At 40.8% G+C, this 18039-nt stretch overlaps 1 protein-coding gene across 1 annotated transcript in view; it reads right to left on the minus strand.

Annotated features, from left to right (window-relative positions):
• Positions 1 to 6580: 6580 nt before the first annotated feature.
• The window catches only part of CRLF3 (cytokine receptor like factor 3), a 40839-nt gene continuing 29380 nt past the window's right edge, over positions 6581 to 18039 (minus strand). The window contains exons 7-8 of the mRNA XM_032320773.1: positions 9558 to 9670; positions 6581 to 8060 (exon numbers count right to left, since the gene is read on the minus strand). Coding sequence (XP_032176664.1) covers positions 7804 to 8060; positions 9558 to 9670 — 370 coding nt within the window. The 3' untranslated portion in view covers positions 6581 to 7803. The remainder of the gene's footprint in view (positions 8061 to 9557; positions 9671 to 18039) is intronic.

Here is an 18039-nt window from a genome sequence, read left to right on the forward strand (position 1 = left end):
CAAGGGCTCTCCTCTTGCTGTCCATAGAGGCCAAGGGGAAGCTACCCTTCCATCTCCTATGTGGCAGTAATGAGAAAGTGCCCGCCCCCCTCAATCTTTTCCCGTTGGACTGGTGTCAGAAAGCTAGCTGAAAGGCAAGGTTTAATTAAGATCCCATGTCTCATTACATAACACAAAATGCCCACGTTTCAAAAGAAAATCACTTGTCATCCGAAGAATCAGAAAGACCTCAAACTGAATAAAGAAAGACAACAGATGCCAACACCAGGCTGACAATTTAAAAGCACCGTATTTGAGCTCTCCAGAAAAACAGAACCAATCAACGATTATAGAAGCTGAGAAGTGCCAAGATCTACTGTCTGCACGCTAGGAGCCCAGGAGAGCAGGTGATGGAGTTCAAAGGCCCAAGAGCCAGAGGTGTAGATTCCAGTCCAGATATGAAGGCCCCAGAACCAGGAGTCCTGAGGATGTCCTAGCTCAATGGGCAAAGAGCAAATTCAACCTTCCTCCGCCTTTTTGTTCTATTTAAGCCATCAACAGATTGGATGAGGCCCAAAACACTGGGGAGAGCCACCTGCTCTCCTCAGTCTATCAATTCAGATGCTAATCTTTTCCAGAAACACCCTCACAGAACCACCAGGATGTTTTAATTAGCTATCTGAACATCCCTTGGCCCAGTGGAACAGACACGTAAGACTCCCCATTGCCAAAGCCATGATTAAAATGTTTCAACGAGCACTTACGAACACACTTGAAACAGATGAAAAATGAACAGGCTCAGCAAAGAGTATAAAGAGTCTGGCACAGAAAGAGAGGGTACGGAGACCATCCAAATGGATGTTTTTGAACTGAGGAATACAATAACCAAAACAAATAATGAAAAGCTCAGTGGATGGGCCCAACAGTAGGAGGGACGTGACAGAGACCGGACTCAGGGGACTGGAAGTAGAACAACAGGAATTACCTAATTTGAACGACAGAGAAAAAAACCAACTTCAAACCAACAAAACCTCAGGAATCAGTGGAAATACACAAAAGATGTAAAATTTGTGTCACTGGAGTCCTAGCGGGAAAAAGAGGACAGGGTTGAAAAAAGTACTTGAAATAATGGCTAAAAACTTTCCAAATGTGGCACATTACATAAACCTAACATTCTTTTTTTTTTTTTTAAAGATTTTATTTTTATTTGTCAGAGAGAGAGAGAGAGAGCGAGCACAGGCAGACAGAACGGCAGGCACAGACAGAGGGAGAAGCAGGCTCCCTGCCGAGCAAGGAGCCCGATGTGGGACTCGATCCCAGGAGGCTGGGATCATGACCTGAGCCGAAGGCAGCTGCTTAACCAACTGAGCCACCCAGGCATCCCTAAACCTAACATTCTAAGAAGCTGAAGAACCCATACAGGATAACCCTAAAGAAACCCATACAAGGACACATTATAATTCAACTTCCAATAACTAAAGACAAAAAAATACATATATATTGAAAGCAACTACAGAAAAATGACACTTTATCTACAAGGAAAAACAATGAAAATGACAGCAGATTTTTCATCAGAGGCCATGGGAGGTCACGTAATACTTTCCAAGTAGTGAAAGGAAAGAATTGTTGGGGGTACCTGGGGGTTCTGTTAGCCAAGTGTCTGACTTTTTTTTTTTAAAGATTTTATTTATTTGATAGAGAAGAGATCACAAATAGGCAGAGAGGCAGGCAGAGAAAGAGGGAACCAGGCTCCCCACTGAGCAGAGAGCCCAATGTGGGGCTCAATGCCAGGACCCTGAGATCATGACCTGAGCCAAAGGCAGAGGCTTAACTCACTGAGCCACCCAGGCACCCAAGTGTCTGACTCTTGATTATCAGCTCAGATCTGGATCCCAGGGTCATGAGTTTAAGAACCCCCGACCCGCACACACACAAACACACAAAAGAATTTTCAACCTTGAATCCTATGTTCAGTGAAACAACCTCCAGGAATAAAGGGAAAATCAAAACATTCTCATACAGAAGAAATCAAAGAGAATTTTTCACCAGCAGGCTTATCATAAAAGAACGGCTAAAGGAAGTTCTTGAAACAGAAAGGAAATAGTAACAGAAGGAAACTCGGAAGAGCTTGAAGGAAAAAAGAAACAGTGAGCAGAAATATAGATAAATACAATAGGCATTGCTTCTCTGGAGTTTTCTGAAAGTTTTTTTTTAATGGTCAAGGAAACATTGTCTAGTAAGGTTCTAAATGTATATAGAGAAAATATTTAAGAAAAAAAATTTTGCTGTAAATGGAGAAAGATAAGGAGATGTAAGGATTATTTCACTTGAACTGATGAAATGATAACACCAATTAACTGGTAAGTTTTATATCCCCTGCTTTCTGAAAGTGGAGTGTTCCTACAACACTTTTCATAAGCTCAAACGGGGTAAAGTGAACAATATCCTCTGCTTTCCGGAAGTTCACATTACGCCACTTCACTTTACCAAAGACCTACGTCAGTACTGTTTTCGCTAATCCAAAGAAATCCAAACAGGACTCTCCTGATTATTAAAAAAGCCATTACCATACTAATGTAGATGTAGATATAGCTCCACATAGATCTGTATAAACACACATACACAATACATATATGTAATATATATATAATACACATATATTCATGTATATATATGTATATACATGAATATGTATATATACATGAATATGTATATATACATCACACATGAATATGTGTGTTTATTATGTATATATGTATATATGTATGTTATATATACATATATACATATTTTTAATACCTAGAACAATTACTGAAGAAGCTACACAAAGAGACACTCAAAAACACTACAGAGAAATCAAAATGGAATTCCAAAATATGTTGAAGCAACCCATGAGAAGGCAGAAAAAAGAAAAGCCATGGGCGCCTGGGTGACTCAGGGGTTAAGCCTCTGCCTTCAGCTCAGGTCATGATCTCAGGGTCCCGGATAGAGCCCGCATCAGCATTGGGCTTCCTGCTCAGCAGGGAACCTGCTTTTCCCTCCCCGCCCCACCCCTTGTGTCCCCTCTCTCTCTGTGTCTCTCTCTCTCTCAAATAAATAAAATCTAAAAAAAAAAGAAAAGAAAAAAAAACCCAGAGAGGACAGAAAACAAAACAGAAAAATGGCCAACTTAAGCCCTAACATATCAATAATAAAATTAAAAGTAAATGGTCTAAATAGACCAAACAAAACTTGGAGATTGACAGAATAAATTAAAAACGAAACAAACAAACAAAAAATCCCATGACTCAGCTATATGCTATCTACAAGAAACTAACTCCAAATATATTAACATAGAAAAGTAAAAAGCATAGGATGGAAAATACATATCATGCAGACATTAATTACAGGAAAGGAGAGTTAGATTATTATCAGATAAAATGGACCTTGGAGGAAGAAAAATACCAGAGACAGAGAAGGACATTATGATAAAACAGTCAGTCCTCCAAAAAGATACAGCAATCCTAAGTGTGCATTCTTAAGACAAAGGCGCTACAAAAGATAGAAGTCAAAAACTAGAAGAACTAAAAGGAGAAACAGACGAATGAATGCAGTTACAACTGGTGACTTTGACACTCCCCTCTCGAGAACTGATAGAGCAACTAGACAGAAAGCCAGCAAAGATATAGAACTCCACAAGATCAAAACATTCTACCTATTAATATTAGAATATGCAAGTCTTTTTTTTTTTAAGATTTATTTATTAGGGGTTAGGAGAAGAATGAAACAAGATGGGATTGGGAGGGAGACAAATCATAAGTGACTCAATCTCACAAAACAAACTGAGCGGTGCTGGGGGGAGGAGGGTGGGTAGAAGGGGGTGGGGTTACGCACATTGGGGAGGGTATGTGCTATGGTGAGTGCTGTGAAGTGTGTAAACCTGACGATTCACAGACCTGTACCCCTGGGGATAAAAAATAAATGTTTATTTAAAAAAATAAAAAATTATATTAATAAAAAAGATTTATTTATTTATTTGACAGAGATCACAAGTACACAGAGTAGCAGGCAGAGAGAGAGGGAGAAGCAGGCTCCCTGCTGAGCAGAGAGCCTGATGTGGGACTCGATCCCAGACCCTGAGATCATGACCTGAGCCGAAGGCAGAGGCTTTAACCCACTGAGACACCCAGGCGCCCCAGTTTGTCAGTTTCAAAACAAACATGCCATGTTACTTCTCGGCACCCCTCAGCCCCTCACTGAGACCTCACATACCACGTCCCTCGCCACGACACATGCAGTTCTCACCTCCACCAGAACTGTAAGTTCCTCCCTTCTGCTTCAGATGCCAGCGCTGGGCTTCACAAATTTCCACTCACCTTCTAAGATTGACTTTGCTCCTTGAGATCTTTAGGCAGAGACAGTCAGTCAGCCTTTCCTTTCTTAGTGCCATTCCATCACCTGCTACCTTGGATCCCGTTCGTGATTCTTATCTACCCCTGAGCCTTTCCCCTTAGTGTCCACTCTTCCTGGGAGCACAACGGTTATGAGCGGGGGCCGCAGAGTGCATCAGGTCTGGGCTAGGATCCCGACTAGACTAGTTACTGGCCCTGACCTTAGATAAATTAATTCACATCTCTTGAACCTAAGTTTTTTGTTTTTTGTTTTTTTTTTTTAAAGATTTTTATTTATTTATTCGACAGAGACAGATTACAAGTAGGCAGAGAGGCAGACAGAGAGAGAGAGGAGGAAGCAGGCTCCCTGCTGAGCAGAGAGCCCGATGCGGGACTCGATCCCAGGATCCTGAGATCATGACCTGAGCCGAAGGCAGCGGCTTAACCCACTGAGCCACCCAGGCGCCCTTGAACCTAAGTTTTATTGTCTGTAGGGTGAAACAACAGTAATAACAAGATAGTAAGGAGCCCATGTGGATTAAATGATATAATAAATGTATTTTGAAAATTTAGCATTTGTGCCTGGCACAGAGTAGAAGCTCAATAAATGTCAATTCTTACAGTTGTTATAATTATCATCACCTAAACTGTCTCGCCCCTCCAAGCACACAACGGATTTGCAATACAGGGTTCCTTTATCTGTTTAAAGAAAATGAGTTGGCTTTGAACAAAACTGTAAGTTCACAGTTCAAGGGCAGGGGCAACTGGCTGCCTCAGTCAGTGGAACATGAGACTCTTGATCTTGGGGGTTGTGGGTTCAAGCCCCATGTTGTGTGCAGAGATCGCTTAAAAATAAAAATCTTCAAAAAAAGAAAGTAATATTTAAATTATTTTCAGACGAGATCGGGCGCGTTCAGGGTGGTATGGCCGTAGACTTTAAATTATTTTCAGAGGTCAAAATATTATAATCCACGTTCATCTAGAATTAAGTTAGGTTTTAGTCATTTCTACAAAAAGGCAGATCCTATTCGTATAAAGACATGACTTATTTTATCCTCCTGTGGAGGATAAGAAAAAAATGACATTGGGACGCCTGGGTGGCACAGTTGGTTAAGCAGCTGCCTTCGGCTCAGGTCATGATCCCAGTGCCCTGGGATCGAGTCCCACATTGGGCTCCTTGCTCGGCAGGGAGCCTGCTTCTCCCTCTGCCTCTGCCTTCCTGTCTGTCTGCCTGTGCTCGCTCGCTTTCTCTCCCTCTATCCCTGACAAATAAATAAATTAAATTAAATTAAAATCTTAAAAAAAAAAAAAAAAGAAAAAAATGACATTCAGTAAATATTTGACAAATGAAGGGAACGAGATAAAGATGTTCTGGAGAAAATAATCCAACTGCATTCATTCAACCTAACATTTACTGTACACATGTTATGTGTCGGGCACTGTGTTCGGTATCAGATACACAGAATATAAGAAAGTATAAGTAACTTGTCACAAGCCACAATGATACCCGTATTAAAATGACCGGAGAAAGGAGCACCTGGGTGGCTCAGTTGGTTATGCATCTGACTTAAGGTCATGATCTCAGGGTTCTGGGATCAAGGCCCCCGTCAGGTTCTGCACTCAGTGGGAAGTGTTCTTCTCCCTCTGCCCCTCCCCCAGTTTGTGTTTTCTTGCTGTCTCTCTCTAAGTCTTTACTGGACAGAGAGAAACCACATGAGCAAGAGCACAAAGAGGGGGAGGAGAGGCAGAGGGAGAGGGAGAAGCAGGCTTCCTGCCAATCAGGGAGCCCAACATGAGGCTTGATCCCAGGACCCTGAGATCATGACCTGAGCCAAAGGCAGATGCTTAACTGACTGAGCCACCCAGGCACCCTAATGGAAAAAAAATCTTTAAAAAATAAACAAACAAACAAACAAAAAACAGGGGCACCTGGATGGCTCAGTGGGTTAACCATCTGCCTTCTGCTCAGGTCATGATCCCAGGGTCCCCGGACTCTCTGCTCAGCAGGGAGCCTGCTTCTCCCTCTCCTTCTGCCTGCCTCTCTGCCTGTTGTGATCTCTCTCTCAAATAAATAAATAAAATCTTAAAAAAAAAACAACAAACAAAGAGACACTAGAAATCCTTTTCTCCCTTTACCTAAAAGATTAAAACTGAATTCATCAAACCTCACAGAAGAAAAAAACACACACATTTAACTTTTAGGTTTTTATTTTGTTTTTTATTTTTTTGTTTTTTATTTTTGTTTTTATTTTGTTTTTATTTTGTTTCAGACAGCTGGATGAGGCATCTACATTCTAGCACATCTTAACAATCACTAGACAAATGAAAGACGGCTGACTTATATATAAAAAGGCAAGGGGAAAAGGTCATGATTGTCTAACAGGGAATCTGAATCCCCAAATAAATTATCTTACAAAAATATCAAACTTGCTTTTCGACATTTGTACTGTTAAAAATGAAGGAAAAAAAGTTCACATTAAAAAAAATCTGTAGGCTGGTATAGCGAGTTAAGATAATCATTTTTACATACTAAGTAGGTCCTTCAAATAAATATCTTAAACAAATTTTAAATCTTTCAAAAAAATAGGTCAAGTATTTATCTTATATCTGTTTGGTCCACTAAAAGACCGTTTATAAAACTGACATTAAACTGGACTGTAGCTCATACCCTATGGGCAGGAACATACACATCGCTGAGGCTGGCTATACACATGTGCACGTTACATACATGTGAATGGCTACTGCTGTAATTACATACCACTTTCATGAGTAGTTTTACCCTGTAAAAATCCTCTGGTCTAGCATGAATCGAACTGCACTGAGAGCAAAAAGAAAATACTCTGCCTATTGTAGACATTTGCTCCGTAATTTTTAACGCAAGAATTATCACACTTTTGGGACTTTAAAGATTACTGAACGTGAGATAAAATTCAATACTGCTTACAAATACCCGAATATGGAGAACATATTCACCACTCATGCGGAGAGCACACAAGTGATTGTAAGTTACAGAACTCCAGCTTCTGGCTGCTCTAGTCCTGCTGTTTGATCCTAAAGTGTTACATGGTCTGGGGTCCTTAAAAAAGATAGAGATTTAATAAGATAATGTTACATTAAGTTTTTCTGTTCTAATAATCAACTTTTTAAGAAGTACACAGTGGAAGTGTGTTGGGCTTCCTGTATCTCCTCATACTTTAAAAGCCAATTTCATTTTTATCATGGTGCTGATATTTCAATTAACACTACGCTACAAGACTGCACTACAATTTTGTCCACAATAGTCAAATCTCTTACCGCTAAAATACTCCAAAATAAATCCAGTCAACAATTTCCATTTCCAATGGCTTCAATGAGAGATGAATCTAACAATTTTTTTTGAACCAATTACAATTAAACTCAGCTGATGACAGCTACATTTAAAACCCTGCAAAACCAAAACCAATCACCCAAAAATCTAGAATACCAACACTTTCCATCCAGGATAGAAAAACGAGCAACCAAAATAAAGAGAACCACAAGATTGCTCAAGTAACCAGTCAAAAACCACCTCTCTGTTATTTGAGCTAATAGTTACTCGAAGCTTGAAGTTTCCTCCTTCGTTATTATTGGTGGATCCTAGAGTCACAGCTTCAATGTCAAATGTGACAGTGGACCCAGAAGTAACTGCTGGCAACTGATTAGTCATTTCTTTTCCATTTACAAAAACTGCACCTAAAATGTTAAAGTAAAAAGTCATTTACATTTGAGCGATAATGAAGAATTGAAATGGATTCTAGATTACCCATAACACAGGTAATTTCCCAACTCAGATCAAGAAAACATTTTAGAATGCCAACTGGTCAAAGAGAATGCATTTCAACATGTTAATTAACCCCCATCCCCAAGGCAGGAGAGAAAGTTAAAGCTTTAATCATATTTTAGAATTCTGATCCAGGGTTCTACTCTTCTAGAACGGAGACGGAGTTTCCCACATGGATGGCATCAAAAGAAACTTGACTCCATTACAAAATTATATCCTGTGGAATATCAACATTGTTGCACATGAAATAAACAAGAATCTTGTTCTACCTACTGCTTGACCCACACCACAAGATATTAACACATCTGGAGAGGGGATTTCAAAAGTGCGATTACTGTAGGGGCGCCCGGGTGGCTTCATTGGTTACGTCTCTGCTTTTAGCTCAGGTCATATCAGGTTCTGGGATCGAGCCCCAAGTTGGGCTCCTGCTCAGCGGGGAGTCTGCTTCTCTCTCTCTCCCTCTTCCCTTTTCCTTCTCCTTCTTTCTTTCGCAAATGAATAAATAAAATCTTTTCAAAAATAAAATAAAAAGGGGCGCCTGGGTGGCTCAGTGGGTTAAGCCGCTGCCTTCGGCTCAGGTCATGATCTCAGGGTCCTGGGATCGAGTCCCGCATCAGGCTCTCTGCTCAGCAGGGAGCCTGCTTCCTTCTCTCTCTCTCTCTGCCTCCCTCTCAGTGTACTTGTGGTTTCTCTCTGTCAAATAAATAAATAAAATCTTTAAAAAATAAATAAATAAATAAAAATAAAAATAAAAATAGGGGCATCTGGGTGACTCAGTGGGTTAAAGCCTCTGCCTTTGGCTTGGGTCATGATCTCAGGGTCCTGGGATCGAGCCCCGCATCGGACTCTGCTCTCTGCCTGCCTCTCTGCCTACTTGTGATTTCTATCTGTCAAATAAATAAATCTTAAAAAAAAAAAAAAAGATAAAAAATAAAAATAAAATTTAAAAAAAAAAAATGTGTGATGACTTTAGAGTAAGGGGCCAAAGAACCCTTGGGAGATATAACAAATTAAGTAAACTCTCTCTTCAGTTCACCAATTGTTGTTGAATTCAGATGACTATGCACACGGAATCCAGACAAAGATTGCCTAGTGCAAATCCCAACTCAGTCACCTCTGAGCTATGGAAGTTTAAGTGAGTCACTCAACCTCTCTGTGGCTTGGTTTTCATCACCTATAAAATGGATAGAATACTACTTCCCACCTCGACAAACTGTTAAAAGGAGTAAATGATTTATTCTTTGTAAAGGGAAGAGAGTAATGCCTAGCACATAGTAGCCATACAGGTATGTCATAAAGACTTAAACTTTCTCATCTCCTGCTACAGACGTGTGGTGGCTGGGACAGATTCACATCTTACTCCAGCAATTCACATACTTTGAAGAGAACAGTAGTCGTGCGTCTCTTACCATTTGTACTGATGCACACGGCTTGGTCCCGCTGCAGAGAGTCGTATCCATTCTGTTTTTCTGCACACACTCCTATACTGTCTCTTCTGTCTGGCTGCCCCACGGTTTCAACTCTGGAATTGAGATAGAGAGAGATCATTAATCGTCTTCTTCTTCTCCATTTTTTTTTTTTTTTAAATATATCTAACAGTCACTAAGGTTAAAAAGAGCAATCTCATCAAACTTGCTCTTAATAATACCCAACGATAATTCAGCAGTTCCTAAATTCCAGGCACTGATCTAAAATTTTTTTATCTCTATCAAACATCTCATTGAATTCCCCTAATAACCCATGAGGTAGGTACTCTTATTACCATACCCATTTTATCCATGAGAAAAAACAAGATTAAAAAGAGGCTAAGTAACCTGACCGTGTTCACCTGGCTGAGTGCTGGACCCAAGACAGGAATTCAGGCATTCTGACTGTAGACGCTATGGTAGCTATTCACAGCTACGACAGCGCATTCCCATTTTTATGTTCTGGCTCCAGACACACAGAAAACTTGTCATACTTGCCATGATAAGACACGTGACTGTTACTGTCTGCCATCACACCTAAACCTTCAAAGTAAGTGTCTATGCAGTGGTTTGATTACTGTTTATCGACTATTAAAAGCCTCTAAAAATAGACATAACTTTTAAAAAGTAGATAAAATAGTTACTAACACATTTTGCTTGTCGAACTTCATATGTGGAAGGTTTAAGCATTTCTTTTTGTGTTTTAGTCTCAAAATACATCCTTATGCACTCTAGAAATAGGAAACTTACATATAAAGTCAACCTGTATCTCTACTACCAGATGCATCTTTCCCTCCGTTCCAGAAAGCCAGATTTTGCAAGTATAGAAAAAGAAAAATTAGCAAGGAACAGAATGTAGCTGTACCAAGGGAAGATGTGATTATTTATACTTGTTATGTCCTGAAAATGTCTTTTGTTACAAAGTGGCAAACATGTAGGATCAAAATAAATATGTGGGCAGGTTTCTGAAGTCATTTCACTTAAAGTGCTCTAAACCAGCAGTCTTAAGAAGTACGGAGAAGAGGTGACTGATGTCAGCAAGATGGCAGACTCCTAAGTCTCAGTCCTCCTTCTACCACGGAAACACTGCTTTAACAATGATACACAGACCAAAAAACCTTTATGAGATTTCCAGAATCTAGTTAAGAGGCTGCAGTCCCTCAAGGGACCACAAGCTGAAAACAGCTGCAGTGAAATGGGTAAGAAAAAAAATTTCACTTTCCCAAGTCAGCCCCTCTCCGAAGCTACACAGCTCAGTGCCTGGCAAGAACACCCGGGCTTCTGACTTTTCCTTTGGGACAGAGAGAGAGGGAGAGAGAGGAGTGGAGCGTGCATCCAACATTCCAGCTCTTTGGAAAGCTGCCTGAGCACTGATTTCTGTTGCACCTCATTTAGAGCACGGACAGAACAAGCACAGTACAGTTGCCTGAATGCTGCTAAGACCAAAGAAATGAGAGGAGTGGCATCTAATAGCCAGTACATTTTGGGTGTGACTCAGAGCAGGTGCATAACTTGAGGCTTCTCTCCCTGGGAGGAAGAAAGAACTGAATGTGCTTCTGCGCTAGCTTTTCACAGGGATGCTCAAAGGGATGCTATCTGTCTCATTGGATGTGGGCATTGATGGGGAGCTGGCAAACTCTGGATCCCTGGTGGCCATTGAGTACAAGAGAGAACAGGGCTGCTTACTGCTGTACATCAGAGAACAGGCAGTGCCACAAACAGGCACCAGAGGGAGCAAGAGATACGAGCTCCTGAAAGACCCAGGAAGCTCTCCGGTTGAGAAATTGTACACACGAGCACAGGGAAGTCACATCCTCCCAAAAGAGGTGTCAGAGGCTCCCAGCATCTCTAGCTGAATTCATCTGCGAGGGTCTTTTCCAGCATAAAGCCAGGTCAAAAACGGGGAGAGGTTGGGACGCCTGGGTGGCTCAGTTGGTTAAGCAGCTGCCTTCGGCTCGGGTCATGATCCCAGCGTCCTGGGATTGAGTCCCGCATCGGGCTCCTTGCTCCGCAGGGAGCCTGCTTCTCCCTCTGAGTCTGCCTTCCACTCTGTCTGCCTGTGCTCGCTCTCGCTCGCTCTCTCTCTGACAAATAAATAAATAAAATCTAAAAAAAAAAAAAAAAAAACGGGGAGAGGTGGATGCTTTCTCCTATGTATAGATCCCAACACAAAAATGTAAGACATCTGGAGAAACAGGAACACATGGGACAAACAAATAAAAAACTAAAGTAGATCTCAAAAAAATTATCCTTAATGAGGGCACCTGGGTGGCTCAGTTGGTTGAGTATCCAACTCTTGATTTCAGTGTAGGTCATGCTCTCAGGGTTGTGAGCTCAAGCCCCATGTTGGGCTCTGCACTCACCCCTGTCAATTCTTCCCCCTCCCTCTCCCAACTTGAGCTCATATGCGTGCTCTCTCTCTCAAATAAATAAAGTCTTCTAAAAAATTATCGTAATAAAATGGAGACATAAATTATCTGACAATTCAAAACAACCATCATAAAGATGCTCTACAAGGTCAAGAAAATAAGACATGAGTAAAATTAGAATACCAACAAAGAGATGAAAAATATATATCTAAAAAAACTAGACAGGTATTCTGGAACTGAAGAGTACAATGATAACTGAAAAATTCATAAGAGAAGTGTAACATTACACAACCAAGCAGAAGAAAGAAACATCAAATTCGAACACAGGTCATTTGAAATTATCCAAAAACAGGGACAAAAGAAAAAAGAATGAAGAAAGTCTAAGCGACTTATGGAGGGGAGAGAAAGGGGCTGAATGTTCATTTAAAGAAATAACAGTTGAGGGGCACCTGGGTGGTTCAGTGGGTTAAGCCTCTGCCTTCGGCTCAGGTCAGGGTCCTGGGATCAAGCCCCGCATCGGGCTCTCTGCTCAGCAGGGAGCCTGCTTCCCCCCACAAGCCCTGCCTGCCTCTCTGCCAACTTGTGATCTCTGTCTGTCAAATAAATAAATAAATAATAAAATCTTTAAAGAAATAACAACTGAAAATATGGAGCAGGAAATGGACATTTAGATTCAAGAAGCCTAACAGACACCAAATAGGATAAACCCAAGAAATCACAGTGAAACACATTATAATCAAATTGTCCAAACTCAAAGACAGCATTTTTAAAGTAATAGGAGAAAAGTGACTCATCATGTACAAGAAAGCTCACATAAGACTAACAGTGGGGAGAGCTGGTGGTTCAGTCAGTTAAATGTCAGACTCTTGACTGATTTCGGCTCAGGTCATGATCTCAGGGTCATGAGATCAAGCTCCAGTCAGGCTCCACACTCAGTGGGGAGTCTGTTTGTCCCTCTCCCTTACCCTCAGCCCTTCCCCCTGCTCTCTCTCAAATAAATAAATAGCAGTAAAATAGAAAAGGCCTTCAATGCAATGAGAAAAAAAAAATCTTGGAAAGAAGAAAAAAACTAATTTGAATAAATTACAAAATAATTCCTAAAAGCATCTGTCACTGAAACGGTAAGTGATAAAGAAGACAAACACAACATAAAAAGTTTATGAAAGTTGCTCTGAACATGGAACGAACCAGGGAAATAAATAGCTAATAAATCTGAGACACAGAATTATTTTCATAGTTCACTAAGAAGTAGAAAAAAGGTTTAAAAACCACTGAATTTTTTTTTTAAAGATTTTATTTATTTATTTGACAGACAGAGATTACAAGTAGGCAGAGGGGCAGGCAGAGAGAGAGGAGGAAGCAGGCTCCCTGCTGAGCAGAGAGCCCAATGCGGGGCTCGATCCCAGGATCCTGGGATCATGACCTGGGCCAAAGGCAGAGGCTTTAACCCACTGAGCCACCCAGGTGCCCCAAAAACCACTGAATTTTTAAGCTGCAAGACAAGTAGTGAGGACATCATAGCCTCAGACACTGCTGTAGCTATTCTCTCACAGAAAATTAGCTTTGCAAGAAACTATATGAAAAAGAAAAATGCTATACAAAATAATTTATGGTAGTGACCTCCTCTACTGCATGTACAACTGAAATACAATTAATACAAAATTAATTTACACGGGGCACCTAAGTGGCTCAGTGGTTAAGCCTCTGCCTTGGCTCCGGTCATGGTCTCGGGGTCCTGGGATTGGGCCCTGCATTGGCCTCTCTGCTCAGCAGGGAGCCTGCTTTCCCCTCTCTGCCTGCCTCTCTGCCTACTTGTGATCTCTCTCTCTGTTGGATAACAAATAAAATCTTTTATTTATCTATTTATTTTTAAAGATTTTATTTATTTGACAGACAGAGATCACAAGAAGGCAGAGAGGCAGGCAGAGAAAAAGAGGGGGAAGCAGGCTGAGCAGAGAGCCCGATGTGGGGCTCGATCCCAGGACCTCGGGATTATGACCTGAGCCAAAGGCAGAGGCTTTGACCTACTCAGCCACCCAGGCGCCCCACAAATAAAATCTTTTAAGAAAATATTTTTAAAAAATTAATTTATGAACAAGTTACTAGAAATACATCCACTGCATAAAGAAGTAGAACATCCTGGGTAATAATTTTTCTTAAAGGTAAAATATTCTGAGAAAACATGGCCCAAAACAGGAGTGATTTCGATGGCAACTAGAGGGCTAATCCACTATCCCTATTACTCTACACTTTGGCTCATGGTTTGGATTTTTCTTTTTTTTAAAGATTTTATTTATTTGACAGATGGAGATCACAAGTAGGCAGAGAGGCAGGCAGAGAGAGAGAGGAGGAAGCAGGCTGAGCAGAGAGCCCAATGTGGGGCTCGATCCCAGGACCCTGGGATCATGACCTGAGCCAAAGGCAAAGGCTTTAACCCACTGAGCCACCCAGGCGCCCCACTTTGTTTGGATTTAAGTGACACATTCTCATTCTTACACAGTCTCAAAAGGTTTTCCTTCACAGTCAATGCTTGGAGCAAAATCGAAAAATTCAGTTGCTTAGCTGATAAATATACGAAAAATATCCAACTTTATGATAAATATAAGAAATAAAATGAAATTTTTTTTTAGCCTAGCAGCTACAGACTGATTAGAAACAACAATACTCAATACTGACAAGTATGACACCAATTACCTTGGTGCAGTAACATCAGTACCCTCGCACACTGTTGAGAAGATTGCAGAGTGCTTCCAGGAACACAGACAGTCTGTGTGTCACTAACCAGAAAACTAGCCCAAGGAATAGAGAATGAGCCTTCTATCAACAAGATCCCTGCCCGGCTTATCGCACCAGGAATAAGAGAAAGAGGTGCCTTATCAAGTCATTGGAAAGAGGGATTTCTGAAATATATCTGAAACAGAAATACACTGATCACTATACAAATCCTAAAATAGCTTTTGTCCTGTCTCAAAACAAACCTGGTAACATGAATAGTCCTCTATTTACTACAGAATTTGGAAATCTTCCAACAAAGAAAATTCTAGGATGGCAAATTGGGGAGTTCTATCAAACATTTAAGGAAGAAATAATACTAGTTTTACACCAACAGTTCTGAAAACAAAAGAGGAAGAAACACTTTCCACCCCAATTAACTTTTTTTTTTTTTTTTTAAGATTCTACTTATTTATTTGACAGAGATAGAGAGCACAAGTAGGCAAAGTGGCAGGCATAGGGAGGGGGAGAAGCAGGCTCCCCACAGGGAGCCCAATGGGGGACTCAATCCCAGGACTCTGGGATCATGACCCAAGCCCAAGGCAGCCACTTAACTGAATGAATCACTCAGGCGCCTCTCCACCTCACTTTCTAAGGCTGGTTAAAACCAAAACCGAAAACATCATAAGAAAAAAGAGAAACAGCTTTCTCATGAAGAGATATAAAAATCCCCCAAAAGTATTAAAAACCAAATCTGGCAGTATATATAAAGACAATATAAGACAAAGTGGAGGTTCTATGGGGAATGCAAAGCTGGTTTAATATTCAAAAATTCATCAATTTAATTCACCGTATTAACAAAAGAAAAGCAGCATAATTATATTAACAAATGTATAAAAATTATTAGAAAAATTAAACATTCACTTATGGATAAAACTCCCAGCAAAGCATAATTAAAGATTTTTTTTTTTTTTTTTTAAATTTGACAGAGAGAGAGAGATCACAAGTAGGCAGAGAGGCAGGCAGAGACAGAGCGGAAAGCAGGCTCCACGCTGAGCAGAGAGCCCGATGCGGGGCTCGATCCCAGGACACTGAAATGGTGACCTGAGCCGAAGGCAGCGGCTTAATCCACTGAGCCACCCAGGCGCCCCCCAGCAAAGCATAATTAAAAGGGAACTTTTTATTTTGTTTATTTGAGAGAGAGAGAGAGAGTGCATGAGTGGGGGAGGAGCAAAAGGAGAGGGAGAAGCAGACACCGCATTGAGCAGGGAGCCCGATGTGGGGCTAAATCCAGGGACTCCGGGATCATGACTTGAGCCAAGGGCAGACACCAACCAACTGAGCCATCCAGGCACCCCAAGAAGGGAACTTTCTCAACCTCACTACCTACAAAAACCTACAGCTCGGACACCTGGTTGGCAGTCAGTAGAGAATGCAATGCTTGATCTCAGGGTTATAATTACGTTCAAGCTCAATACTGGGTGCAGAGATTACTTAAAAATAAAATCCTTAAGAAAACAAAACAAACAAAAAAACCCTACAGCTAGCATCATTCCTAATGTGAAAGACTGAATGCTTTCCTGCTAAGATGTGGAATAAGCATGTAAGCTTTCAACATTGCTTTTCAGAACCACACTTCTTATAATAATAATGTAATGAGAGAGAAAAAAGAGAAATGACTAAACAATGATGAAAGACATTTTTTTTAAAACTAAATTAAGAGGGGCGCCTGAGTGGCTCAGTGGGTTAAGCCGCTGCCTTCGGCTCAGGTCATGATCTCAGGGTCCTGGGATCGAGTTCCCGCATCGGGCTCTCTGCTCAGCAGGGATCCTGCTTCCCTCTCTCTCTCTCTCTGCCTGCCTCTCTGCCTACTTGTGATCTCTGTCTGACAAATAAATAAATAAAATCTTAAAAAAAAAAAACTAAATTAAGAAATTACCATATCCACAGATTGAAACAATCAAAATATTAAAATGCCAATTATTACCAAACTGATCTATAGATTCATGTTAATCCTGACTATAATCCCAGTAAAAAAATGTTCTTAAAAATAGACAACCTGGGGCGCCTGGGTGGCTCAGTGGGTTAAGCCGCTGCCTTCGGCTCAGGTCATGATCTCGGGGTCCTGGGATCGAGTCCCACATGGGGCTCTCTGCTCAGCAGGGAGCCTGTTTCCCTCTCTCTCTCTCTCTGCCTGCCTCTCCATCTACTTGTGATTTCTCTCTGTCAAATAAATAAATAAAATCTTTAAAAAAAAAAAAAAAAAATAGACAACCTGAATCTAAAGTTAAATAGAAAGAAAGAGGAACTAGAATACTAAAAAATCAAAAAGAGAAGGAAGTTGGAAGAATCCTACTACTTGATATCAAGACTTACTATAAAGGTATAATAATCAAGATTATAGTTCTGGGAAGGGGCACCCAGGTGGCTCAGTGGGTTAAGCCTCTGCTTTCGGCTCAGGTCATGATCCCAGAGTCCTGGGATCGAGCCCCGCGTCAGGCTCTCTGTTCAGCAGGGAGCCTGCTTCCTCCTCTCTCTCTGCCAGGCTCTCTGCCTACTTGTGATCTCTGCCTGTCAAATAAATAAATAAAATCTTAACAAAACAAAACAAAAAAAGATTACAGTTCTGGGAAAGGAGAAACACACAGCTCAATGAAACAGAGTCCAGAAACAGATCCCCGCACATACGGCCAATTGATCTTTGACAAAGGTAAAAGGCAATTCAATGGAGAGAGGAGAGTCTTTTCAACAAATAGTGCAGGAACTACTGGACTAGATCCTAAACAAAACTGAATTCAACCCATATTTCACATATTGCACTAAAAGTAATTCAAAATGTCTCACGGATCTGAATATAAAGTTTAAAAACATAAAGCGTCTACAAGAAAACAGGAAAAAAATCTTTTTTTAAAAAAAGATTTTATTTATTTATTTATTTGACAGACAGAGAGAGCACAGGCAGGCAGAGAGGCAGGCAGAGGCAGAGGGAGAAGGCTCCCTGCTGAGCAAGGAGTCCAATATGGGACTGGATCCCAGGACCCTGGGATCATGACTCAAGCCAAAGGCAGATGCTTAACCCATTAAGCCACCCAGGCACCCCACACAGGAAAAACATCTTGTCACCTTGCATTACAGCAAAGACTTCTTAGATACAATACCAAAAGCACTGGATGAGTGCATAAATAGTACTTCATCAAAATTAACAACTTATAATCCACAAAAGACATAGCTAAGAAAACAAAAAGACAAGCCCCAGACGGGTTAAAAAAAAACAAAAACAGAAGACTTATACTCATCAAATTTCAATAATTAAAAAAATTGTTCTAAATAGACAATAGATTTGA

Source organism: Mustela erminea, chromosome 18, assembly GCF_009829155.1.
Source record: "Mustela erminea isolate mMusErm1 chromosome 18, mMusErm1.Pri, whole genome shotgun sequence".
Taxonomy (NCBI): domain Eukaryota; kingdom Metazoa; phylum Chordata; class Mammalia; order Carnivora; family Mustelidae; genus Mustela; species Mustela erminea.